At 36.9% G+C, this 12,621-nt stretch overlaps 1 protein-coding gene across 4 annotated transcripts in view; it reads left to right on the plus strand.

Annotated features, from left to right (window-relative positions):
• The first annotated feature begins 258 nt into the window (after positions 1-258).
• The window catches only part of LOC150108866 (uncharacterized), a 377,690-nt gene continuing 365,327 nt past the window's right edge, over positions 259-12,621 (plus strand). For 2 of the 4 annotated variants that reach the window (XM_090403887.1, XM_090403879.1), the window contains exon 1: positions 261-884. In XM_090403887.1, the coding sequence (XP_090260013.1) occupies positions 838-884 (47 nt within the window). In that variant the 5' untranslated portion in view covers positions 261-837. Of the gene's footprint in view, positions 885-12,621 lie in introns of all 4 variants that reach the window. The other 2 variants (XM_090403872.1, XM_090403896.1) reach the window with 2 other exon arrangements.

Raw genomic sequence — 12,621 nt, forward strand, 5'->3', positions numbered from 1 at the left:
GAAATAACAAATATTGCACGCTGTATAGTAGTCACTATTCTAATCAGCTGGTGTACTGAGTCTCCGCGGAAGTTTATTGGATAATGTTAACTGTTCGCTCTGTTGTTAATCCGCAAATGTCAAAGCTGGCGAAAAGAACACTCAGAATTTATTCAATAAAGTGTTATTATTACATTTTCAGATATTCAGGGTGCTGTAATATTCCCCATCTCTTTTTTAAACTTTGGAAATTTTATTTCTTCAAGAGCAAGTTTTCTAGACTGTTGACATCAAGCAGTTAGTTTTGAGAGCACGGGTTAAAAGTTGGGTGTTGACGCCATCCGTGTTCCGATGTATCGTTAGTCTGCGTCCCGCAGTCGGTGACTTGTTCTTAGGCCTTCTATGGCCTATGAATTGTGGAGTTTATTGTCCACATACATGTGCTATAGCAGTTTACGAAAGGTTTTTAATATATCGGAGTTGATAAGGAAGTCAGTTGTTTACCTATTATATGCCTAATGATTTTCATAGTGACTGTGATAACATTAAATTGCCTTTGCCTACTGAAAGTGGAAATCCCATTAGGCTTAGTAATTTCAATAAATACATTAGGTATAAAAAAGTTCAGTTGACAGTTTTTGAATCTGTCAGAGAATTGTTGACTCTTAGAATTATTTTAATCAAGTCTGGCACAACTTTATTTTGGTTTTACAACATTTTAATCTTTTATGTGTTTTAAGTCCGATTACATGTTTTTTTTATTAAGGGTCAGATAAATCAGCTAATAAAAGTCCCAGTAGTTTATTAATTATATTCTTTGCTTGATAATTCCATTTTCGACATAAAGGAAGCAAGAATATGTCACTTAACAGCAATAAGAAGAAGGGAAGAGCAACCCCAAACAAGTGAGTAACCGTGAATCTCAGAGCAGTTGTGATAAATAAATATATTTCGAATTATTTATGGTTATACAAAGAGAAGAAATTTATGCAGAAATTGTGTTGCTATTGTAATTACGAAACATTAAAGGAATCGGGTGCGAAGTTGACTTAGAATGGCGAGATGATTAAATGTCGTAGTCATTTAATCATCATTTAGGTTTCACGGTTTGTATAACTGTCATTGTTCATTAATAACAGTATTAACACATTTTGCAGTACTGAGTTGTTGATAATATAGGACTTATAAGGCATCCATATTGAGGATCAGTTTGAATGAATATGCCATGTAGCAACCGCAACAAAATAGTCCATGTCTTAAAAAAAAAAAAAATATTGGCTCTCGTGGAGATTTATAATCCTACCTGCCCGCTCGTCCGCCCGCATTGGCAAGCGTACTCTATTTTGTTTTCCACGTGACTAGTCAAGACGGTAAGAATTTTGCAATTAACTTAGACTTAAAAATATAAGAGACATTGCTTACTTGGCACTGGTTTGATTTTAACTACCTAAGTAAGTAAATAATAATAAAATAAAAGCTTTTGCACCAAACTGAATGTTGATCCCAGTTATTTCAGATTGTAAAGAGTTTGTGTATATTAAGGCCCGATTTCAGTGAACTTTATTTTTTGCTTGACAATGTCATAATGGGTAGACCTTGCAGGTTTTATTTATTTTTAAATAATGTTCAACAGGCTTTACAAACTATTGAAATGGCAAGTTTTTAGTTTATTATATGGTGCCTACATGGAGTACAGGACTCATTATGGAGGATCATTCCATACACTACACTATTCTGCCTTGTGTGGATCCCCTACTATTCCTGGCAAAAGCCTGAACAACAAGAAGCCTTGTACATGCTGATATATATAAGGGATGAATATAAGCCAGCCTAGTTGGCCGAGTGGTCAGCGTATCTGCTCTCCAGCCAAAAGGCTGTGGGTTCGAATCCTGCCATGGGCATAGATGTTTGTGATTGTCTGTGAAAATACTAGTGATGGTGGTTGGCAGTAGATGGCATTGGTGAAGATGGAGAGTTGTAGAATAGGTGCCCTCCTTCGATGAGTCTTTGGACTCCCTGGAGGTGTCATGTAATGATATTCCAGGTGTGCAGTACACACCCACAGGATATCAATGTCACTGATATTATATTTTTGCATTTATTCCTGTTAAAGACTCCCCTAATTGTTTCCTGGCTTTGCATGATTCCTAAAATTAAACGCAATATATTAATGCTGAAGAGGTAAGTGTGCAGGCACACCCACAGGATAGCTATGTCACTGATATTATATTTTTGCATTTATTCCTGTTAAAGACTCCCCTAATTGTTTCCTGGCTTTGCATGATTCCTAAAATTAAACACAGTATATTAATGCTTCATGAAGAGGACTCTTTTCAATATGTAAATATTGCATCACATTCAGGTGTGCAGTTACAAATACTGACACCTTTGAGTCCTTACTGACATGCAGATGATGCAGCATGTCAAAGTCTTAGCGTTCCAGTGGTTTTAAACGACCCAGAAGGTGAGACAGGATGTGCACTGAGACAGTAATACCTGGAAGTTGTTAGTGACTATGGCCTGATTATTGTGTGAAGCAATCCAATTGAACGTTGTCATATGTCACGAGTTGTGTTTGTTTTCTGAGAAACAAAAGCCCCCTTCCTGGAAATACTTCGAAGAAGAGTAAATCCTACTAAATTACCAAGTGTTATTATGAATTAATACCGTGAAATAAGGTATAACATAACAGCACTTAAGGCTCAAAGCCAAACTGTTATTATTTCAAGGATGCCATGGAGTTTCTGTATTCACTACATCCCTCACTGTAAATTTTCTCAGTGCCTATGCACTTATTACTTACTCTGGTAATGAGTTTCACTCATCCATCACCTACCAAAATCTGTTAGTCATTCTCTTTCTCAACATCCTTATGCAGGTTCTAGGAATGATTGTTCTCATACCATGCAGACAGTACTGCCAACATTTATATAAAAAGCTTCTCCCCAGTTTAAAATCTCAATCATATCTCCTCTTATCATCATCAAATTCTTAATGTGTATCCTCAGATGCTGTACAGGATATTATGATAGTAGTACTACATGAAAAAGTTGAATCATAACTAACTTCCTATTAACAGTTGTAATATTTCAGTATTAACAGATCTTACATTTTTGTCTTCTAGGGCACTTCCTACTACATTAATCACCTATATCTTGGACTTTCTCTAGGTGTTTTTCCTGAGATTGCAAAGAAGACTTGTTTTGGTAACCTTTCCTCTTCCATTCTGTTTAAGTAACCATACTAACCCATTTCTGAATGATATCAATGTCATCATGTCCTAATCCTCATTTTTAATAAGATACTGCCATCGATGCCACCTGTTTACTCCCCTAATGTTGCTTAGAACTCTCATCTGTGGTCTCTAATCTGATCAAGTGTTTTATTTCTAACCCAGCTGTGAAAGTTGGTTTGAACATTATTGTATACAGCTAGTTTAGTGTCATGACTAATTTCTCTTAATCCATATAAATTTCACTTTATTTCCTAACATACTATCTTTGCTAATTCTGTTGGCTATTTCCATGTTTTATTATTATTATGTGACACCTCCAAGGAGTACAAAGACTCATCAGGGGGGGGGTATTAAACTTGATATGAAAATTGGAGATGCTAATCTCAGCATTTTGCTTTACACAGCGTGCTATATTGCTAAATAAATCCAGAACAAGTCCGCAGGATTCCCTGACTAAATTGTATATCTGCTGTAAGAAATTTTGAATGATAATCAGCAATAAAAATCGATGAAAATAGGCAAAAATGTTGAAAAAAAACATTAACTATCCTGAATGGAAAAGTTATAGACCAACTAAAACCATTTCCATTATTTAGACAAAATTTTTATGAAGATGCAAATTATGCACCTCTGTAGTGCAATTGGAAGAACAGTACATTGCGCCCTTCGACTGGAGAAGGCCTGAGTTCAATTCTCATCGTGATGAGAGGAATCTTTATATATATATTTCTTTTTTTCAACTGAAGGCGAATTAGCCTATCTCATACGGAGGTAAGCAGGGCTTTTTTCTCCTGGAAACTCAGGTTTGTCATCCCACATACAGACAAAGTGATCTTAAAAACACAGGCAATTTACAAAAAAAAAAAAAAAAAAAACACGTAGTGGTGATGATGGATGGTAGATGGCATTGGAGTATGCCATGATGCTAGTGGCAGTTCATTGCAGTTGGTGGATTAAGTGGTGGAGACGGAGAGTTGTAGAGTAGGGGTTGTATACTGTGCTGTCACTGCTCGTTTCATTTAGCAGTGTTTCAGAGTAATTATTCCAAACATCTAGAATATCTTTATTTTCAGTTTAATATCACCTTTATCATCTGTCGTTCCTTTTACAGTACGCTTTCCTCCATGTCTAAGTTTTTTCAGTAGAATAGGTGCTTTATATATATAAAATAAATAAAGACGGAAAATCAGAAGATTTTCCGTCTTTATTTATTTTATATATATTCCTCTCAAAGTCTTCCCATGACTTTTGTTTAGTTAGATTTACAGTGCTTGTATAAAATAAATAAAGACGGAAAATCAGAAGATTTTCCGTCTTTATTTATTTTATATATATTCCTCTCAAAGTCTTCCCATGACTTTTGTTTAGTTAGATTTACAGTGCTTGCTTACTTACATTTTTCTGTATATTCTCTCATAGCACAATCTGACTTACCTGCTTGAAACTTGCATTATGCTTTCTTCTTTTCCTTGACTCTCATTTAACTTCTGAGTTCTCCATGGAGCTCTGATTTTTCTATTCTTGCAAACAACTTCACCACATGCTTCTCTGGCTGAGTCAGTTTTTTTATTTTTCAGAATTTGCCACTGATTCTGAAAGGTTTGGTTCTTGTTTTTAAACTTTCTTGCATTTCTTCTTTTCAATATGAAATTCAATTTTATCCTACTCAAAACTAAATGATCACTTCCATTTTAAATCCTCTGTATATACTCGTTTCCTGAACCAGTGTGAAAATATTACTATCAACAATAACAGTCAATGATACTTTTCTTATTTCTTGTGTTCTCTCCATCTGAATTTGTGCACATCTTTTGTATTGGAACATTGTGTTAGTATTAATTAGCCCATGCGCTGAACATAAATGCAGCTAATACTTAGTGTTATTATTAGCTTTGGTTTTTTCTCAACATTTTCCTAAAACATCTCTGTGTGTGATAATCATTTCCTGCTCTGCTGTTTAGATCTCCAACAAAGATCAACTTTTTCTTTGTGTGAGGCTGTTTTCTCTAATGTCAAAAAAATTCCTCCACCTCTTCCTTAGTAGAACCTTCTCTGGGACCGTAGGAACAAATAAGTCTCATTGTCTATTTCTTCAATCTAATATTAGCTCACATTAGATGTTATTGCCTGAATATAACATCCTAGATTTGCACGCTTTTTTAAAATTATTATTATTATTATTACATGACACCTCCAGGGAGTCCAAAGACTGATTCAGGGAGAACACCCACTCCACAGTTCTCCATCTCTACCACCACTCAGTCCACCAACTTCAACTAACCATAACTACTCCAACACCATCTACTGCTGACTACCACAACTAGTATTTCCGCAGACAATCATAACATCCATGCCCACTGTGGGATTTGAACCTGCAGCCTTTTGGCTGGAGAGTGGATACACGATCCACTTGGACAACCAGACCAGCTTTGAAAGATCTTGCCTGTTTTTGTCTTCTTTGTTTTTGGTACCACCTATTATGTTGATATGGTATTTATGTGATTCTTGTACTAGTTGCATTTCTTTTTCACTAATGCTTATGTTGATGGTACAATCTTGAATATCTGCTGATGTTGAATTAAGATTTTTTTCCCATAGCTGATTTTGGATGTTTGCCCTGGTTCCCTGATGAAAACTACTGTGGCCTTGTTTAACTGGGCAGTACCCCAGATAGCATGAAATTTTGTCATGTTTTGCCATTATTTTGTATTATGGTTTAAGCCAATAAGAATACAGTTTGGTCAGCTAAATCATAAATTGCCAGCCCATCCTTGTTTATTCAGTATCCATGTATTTATTTATTTAGCGTATGGCTCACACGTGAAAAGTTACATTACATTAATCCTTAATATATATGGACATAGTAATAGACATATGTACAATAATAAGACATAATACAGTCATAAAAGAGACACTCAAGAATAGGCTACAAGTGAATGTCTAGTTGATTATCCAGTCGACCGCACTTGGTGTAGCATGGATGAAGTCTGACAGGTTTCCACTGTATGCACATAGGACACATTCTGCTGTAATACGAGTATAGTTCGCCCACCGATTTGAGGTCCCTCGATACTTCTGCGCATGTCAGAAAAAGGAGAATCCATTCCGATAATAGGTAATCAGTCTGTCTTCTGGGATGTAATAATAAACAAACTGAGTTTGTTTATTATTACAGGTCGGAAAATTTAGCTTTTCTTTTACGAACATTGCTGTTTTTAAAGTGTAACTATTTTGCTTGTATAACAGTTGGAAAAATGTACGTAGAGTGTTAATACGTGCAAATACTGCGTTCTACATAAAACAATGTCACTTCGATCCATGATAAGTTTCCTTTTATTCTGGGACTTTTTAAAACAAAATCCGATTTCATGAAGTATTTTCCTTAAAGTTTCTCTTTTCCAAGGAAAATTAATTTTTTCTTTAAGCACAGGAATCAATTTTGGCACAGTTGGCACTCTTTTCTCGACCACGTAAAATTCGTGAATAGTTCTTCTTATAACGTCTACATCAAAATCATTCAAAGCTACGGTTTCGATGGTTTTCTTTCTCTGGCGCCTTTTTTTAGGAGATTTAAATTTTGGCTTACCTTCACCTTTTGATTCCCTACGAATTCTTTTAACAGTCGACCCCGATACGCCCGCAATTGCACTTGTACGTTTTATGACTTGAGAAAGGGGAATAAGAAGACGGTCTTCCGACGATTCTTTTTCGCAGAATGTCAGCACATTATTCAATATTCTTTTGCAAGAGCTACTGAAACGTGTAACAATAGAACTTGTTGACTGTACTGGATCCATCATACAAATTAATAATAAAAAAATAATGCAAAAAGAGAACAACAAAAATCAAGCTAGTACAGCGACAGACAAGAAAGCACGTGATTTCGCATGTTGGCAACCAATTCATACATCCTTCATTTCTTTCTCCCCTTCAGCATGAATCGACCATTCTTGGCACCAAGCCAAGAAGGGATCTAGAAATGGTGGGCGAACTATAATTGTCTGGTGGGATGATCCACAGTCGCACCTGGGTGAGGCAATCATGCCCAATTTGTAAAGATGGTCTGCACATCTGCCATGGTTGGTGCGGATTCGGTTAAGGGCAGACCAAGTTTTCCAATGTAGGACAAAACCCGAAGGTATGGGTTCACTAATTCATGGAAGATCCCTGTTGAAGTGTTACACCAGGACTCTTTCCACTTCTCCTTCATGTTGAAACTTGTCTCTGCAAGATTTTTTCTGTTAAGATTGGAGGATGCCTTGATTTTAGCCTGTTTATTTCTAGCGGTGGGATGTCTTCATGGATTGGAAGATTTTGCTGTATTCATGTGGAAGAAAGTTGGATGTGTGGAGGTGGGATGTTACTTAGCACTGGGAGTCAGTAGGTTGGGGTTGATTTTACAGTTCCAGAAATAAGGTGCATAGTGCTGGGCATCAACCAAATACACATGGGCACTGTTCAGCCATATGAGTGAGCAGTATTCAGCTGTAGAGTAAACGGGGCCAAGAGCAGTGCAGCGAAGCGTTGTTGCTGAGGCACCCCAAGTTGTTCCACATAGTTATTTCAGTATATTGTTTTTTTGTTTTTAGCTTGGATGCTGTGTTAATGAGATGTGGTTTAAAAGATAGTGTTCCATCTAGAGTGACACCCAGATATTTCAGGGGATCTGTTGTAGTGTAGCAGTTTGTGGTTGAAGTAGACCATGAGTTCTTTGTTAGCCTGGTTATTGTTCAGGTGGAAGCATGAAACTTCTGTTTTGCTAGGATTTGGGCATAATCTCCATTTGCTGAAGTATTCATCTAGGACTGCAAGGTTGTGTGTTAGTGTATCTTCCATTGTAGTAAAATTGGTGTGTCTGGTGGCTAGAGCAATGTCATCAGCATTGCAAAACTTCTTAGAGGCTGTATGAGGCATATCTGCGATGTATAAGTTAAAAAGGAGGGGAGCCAGAACTGACCCCTGTGGTAATCCATTATCCAGTGTTCTTTGTTTGCTTTTGTTCTCGTCTATACACACTTGGAACAGGCGGTTGCTTAGCATGTTATCGATTGGTTTTGATATTGTTTTGCAAGGGACTGCATGGAGCAGCTTGCAGACTGTGTCATAAGCTGCAGTAAGATCTACAAAAGCTACAGCTGTTTTCCGGCATTGTTGGTAGCCTGCGTGGTGAGTGACAGAACCTGATCATAGCAGCTTCGTTTATGTCTGAATCTGGCCTGTTCCACTGGGACTTGTTCTATTATCTTAGGGGCAATTCTATTAGGGATGAGTCTTTCTAGGAGCTTATAACAGATGCTAAGCAGGGCAATTGGTCGGTAGTTTTCTGGTTTGTTGTTGGTTTTTCCTGGTTTTAAGATGGGGATAATTTTTGTCCTCTTAAACTCTCTTGGAAGTCTACCAGTTTGGAGGATGTCACAGAAAAAGCAAGTCGACCACTGTCGAGCTTTTTGGCCTGTCTTCAACAGGAAATCAGGATGAATTCCATTGAAACCTGGATCCTTGCCTGGTTTCATATCCATTAGAGCAGTGCTAATATCTTCAAGAGTGAAGGGCCGTGAATATAGAGGGTCTGATGGTCTGTTATTTTTCAAATATGTAAGTTCTCCTTTTATTTGAAGAGTGTGTTGTTTGTCCTTGGTGGTATATCTTGACGTGTTGACAATATGTGATGCATATTGGTTAGGAGAAATAGCTGATTGTTCCCGGACAGTCAGGGTGCCACTACCTAGTTTTCTTAGAAGTCTCCATGCTTTTCTACTGGAGTGCCGAAAATCGAGTCTTTCTACTGTTTCAGTCCATTTCTTCTGTCGGTTAGTGTCAAGGTTGTGAATGAGTTCATCTGCAATGTCAGGATCGCCACGCTCTAGATATTCTTGATACAGTTTATCAGTATCATTATCCCATCCAGGGATATACTCCTTACCTACTAACAGGGGGCACCATGAGCAGATGATGATTGGACATTATGTCAGAAACTCTTGTTGGTTTTTCTTCATTCCTTAAAAGGCTAACCCAGCTTTGATCCTTAAGTACTCCTCCTATCTACCTCAATCTGCCAATCTATCTTTATCTGAATGTGTTCTTATCCTCATTGGAATATGAGCGTAGAACAAAAGAGGTAGTTAAAACAATTCACATGAAGGGTCTCACAGAAATGTTCTCTGCATTTTAGCGATGTTCTCAAAATGGCTGAAGATATGGATCCCAATGTTGAATGCTACTTATTAGTAGAAAGGAAAGTGCATGATGCATTTGCTTGCTATAAACAAATTTATTATGAAAAGAAGGGGAATAAGCAAAGCACATTGAACATTTTCATTAAAAAAAAAGAGGAAAATTCTTCCTAAATATACGAACACTAATATATACAATTATTTTCTTGAAAGTCATATGCTTTGCTTTTAAAGAAAGAAATACTTGTCAATTGAAAGGTCATTTCTGAAAAGTTTTAAACTTGTGCAGAAAATTCAAATAAAGGAAATGTATTGATGCTTGCAATGACCGAATTGTATATTGAAAACAAGTCTGGTGTAACACCAGAAGAGCCACAGCCTGGTCCTTCACATAGGGAAGGTAATGAAGATGTGATTGTGGAGGAAGATTTGGGTAATTATTCTCCTGTTTTATAGTGGCAGTAATGCACATATCGGTTTTATAAGGTTTAAAAATTAAAATGAGATTAAATTATTTAGTTATTATTATTAGTTATTATTATTTGACACCTCCAGGGAGTCCAAAGACTCATCGAGGGAGAGTGTGCCAACAGCATCGAACGATTGGTCCCCTTCCAACTACTAACCGCGCTCAAATTTTCTTAACTGAGCCATTAGTAGCAGAGGCTCTACCAATCGACCAACCTTTGCCGGCATGTATCGACTTCCGTCCTGCCAGATGGAATGGAACCTTTTCATACACCATTTTCCTCTCATCAGTAACTCACCCTGTTGCTTAGTGAGTTCGGTAAGAGGGAGCACTGTCTATAGAGAGGTGACAAGTTGTGTAGTGTAGCATAGTTATGCTCTTCTGAAACTGCTATGTAACGAAGGGCACTAAAGGATATTATTAGGATATCTGAGTACCCTTAATCAAGTAAAAGGCACCCCATCCATTCTCACAGGCTTATTAACATCAAACTTATTTAATATTTCATGTTTTATCTCATCTGGTCTCCTGTTTTTCCCTACGTTTATATCTAGTGCTACTTCCCTTTCCTGAAAATGTGAAATGAACTGAAATTTGAAATGAAAATAATCATTACATATTACCTCTGTTTCATATACTGCTGTCAGCCTAGCCCTTTCTCCAGCAACCCAGATCATTGTTCCATATTTACTCCTTTTGTTCACTTGCCATATGATTAAAGCTTGGATTGTTCTATCTGCCTTTATTCGTTTTTTTTCCTTTTTTTTTTATTATTTTTTTAACACATCTGTCACTTCTTGCCTGTATTTGATATCTGAAGCTGCTGTCTGTTTTCTGTTTTTTTATTACATGACTGCTTCCATGTAGTCAGCAGACTCATTTGATGCTATGCAACATTGTCTAAACTGCATTATTCACTGTATGCACTACACTATGCACCACATAGTAATTTGATCTGTTAATTGCATGTGTTCTCCAGCCAGTTTGCATGTTTTGTTGGAGATCAAGCTTTGAATCCCCTTCTGTCTTTAGGTTGGAGATGACTTTCATCACTTGGTGGCATGAAGTGGCTTGAAAAATTTGCATATTTGGGTGTCTGTAGGTAAAATAAATTTTTTAATATTTTGTTTATGTAAAATATTTACAACCACCAATAGTACTCATGTACTATGTGTTTACAACTTCGTTTTGGATGGGAGTTGTATATAAAATATAAAAAAACTGGGGAGCCAGCACCACATGCATTGGAGGATATAGCAATAGTGTGACTCATCAGGAGGCTTCTCAACCAAGTGGTGAATAATCCTGCAGCTGTTTTCCCTGCTCATTCGAGATGTCCATCTCGTACATCTGGACATTCGAGATGTCCAGATGTACGAGAAGCACTTGTGGAATCTTTCATGGAAACTTCAGTCTTAATAATTCACACAAGCTTCCCTTCTCTAACTAACAAGATGGAAGAGAAGTCAAATTATTTGCTGTCAGTAATAATCAATCACAAATTGTTCACCTACCAAACAGAATATTAGATAATCCTGATCATTCTTGCAATGCTTTGGGCCTTCTCTTAATTAGCTCTCCCTCCAAATACACCATAGATATTAGCTTTCCTCTTGGCAGCCTGACTATAATGTTGTCCTTGCTCATTTTCTACAGGTCCATCCTCCCAACCATCTTCATGTCCTATGGCATGAAGATGAGATTGGTTGGGAGAAGATGGATTTACACTCTCCTGATCTAAATACCTACTCTGACTAAATAACAAAGAATCCTTTCTGGAATGAGGACCTCTACTCAATATGTTTTAGTGAGAAACCTTGGCTTCATAGCTAACTAACACTATAGCCTCCACTTTTTAAGCAAAAATCAACGAATCTGGTCATATTTCGTGGGTGTTAAATGCAAGAAATTTGCCTCTTTCTTGAACCACAATGCAGCTTTCTCATTCTCCTTGTTAAGGTATTGGACATAATAATAAACCTAATGCATGTAACATGAGATTAGTTTCTGTGATAATATATAATTATCAAAATCAAAGCCAGCCTAGGTTGGCCGAGTGGTTAGCATATCCACTCTCGAACCAAAAGGCTGTGGGTTTGAATCCCGCCGTGGGCATGGATGTTTGTGATTGTCTGTGGAAATACTAGTTGTATTTCCACAGACAATCACAAATGGTGATGTGCGGTAGATGGCATTGGTGTAGATGCTGGTAGGTGTGTTTCGTTGTAGTTGGTGAATTGAGTAGTGGAGTAGATGTCCTTCCTCGATGAGTCTTTGGACTCCCTGGAGGTGTCACGTAATAATAAAAATGCAAATATTTCAATCTTGAAATAACAGATCATCAGTAAAGAGTGAAAAGTTAAAAAACTAGAACCAACAAACCGCTATGTATTTTACTTTCATGGTGTGAGCTGCATGGTTAGAAATGGTAATATAACGACTAATGAAAGAAATTGCTAAAAAAAAAAAAATACAAAAAACACATTAGTTATGGTTGTGTAAAATGTGAATGTTTTAAACTTTTGTTAAAGATATAATTTAAATTTAGGTTCTGGTGATGCAATAGAACCTCAGAATTCTCCTTAAATAATTGTTTTCAAATTAAAATGACACATGTTATTAGCAAAGCTAATAATAATGGTAAATATCTGTTGGATTTCTGCTCAGGACATGGACTGGTTATTACTAACACAATGTTCCAACATTAAAATGTGCATAAATAGCGAGAAGAGACAAGGAATAAGAAAAGTCTTGTTGACTTTGTT

This window comes from Typopeltis vanoorti, chromosome 2 (genome assembly GCF_054136105.1).
Source record: "Typopeltis vanoorti isolate ZY-2024b chromosome 2, IOZ_Tvanoo_1.0, whole genome shotgun sequence".
In the NCBI taxonomy this organism is placed as follows: Eukaryota; Metazoa; Arthropoda; class Arachnida; order Uropygi; family Thelyphonidae; genus Typopeltis; species Typopeltis vanoorti.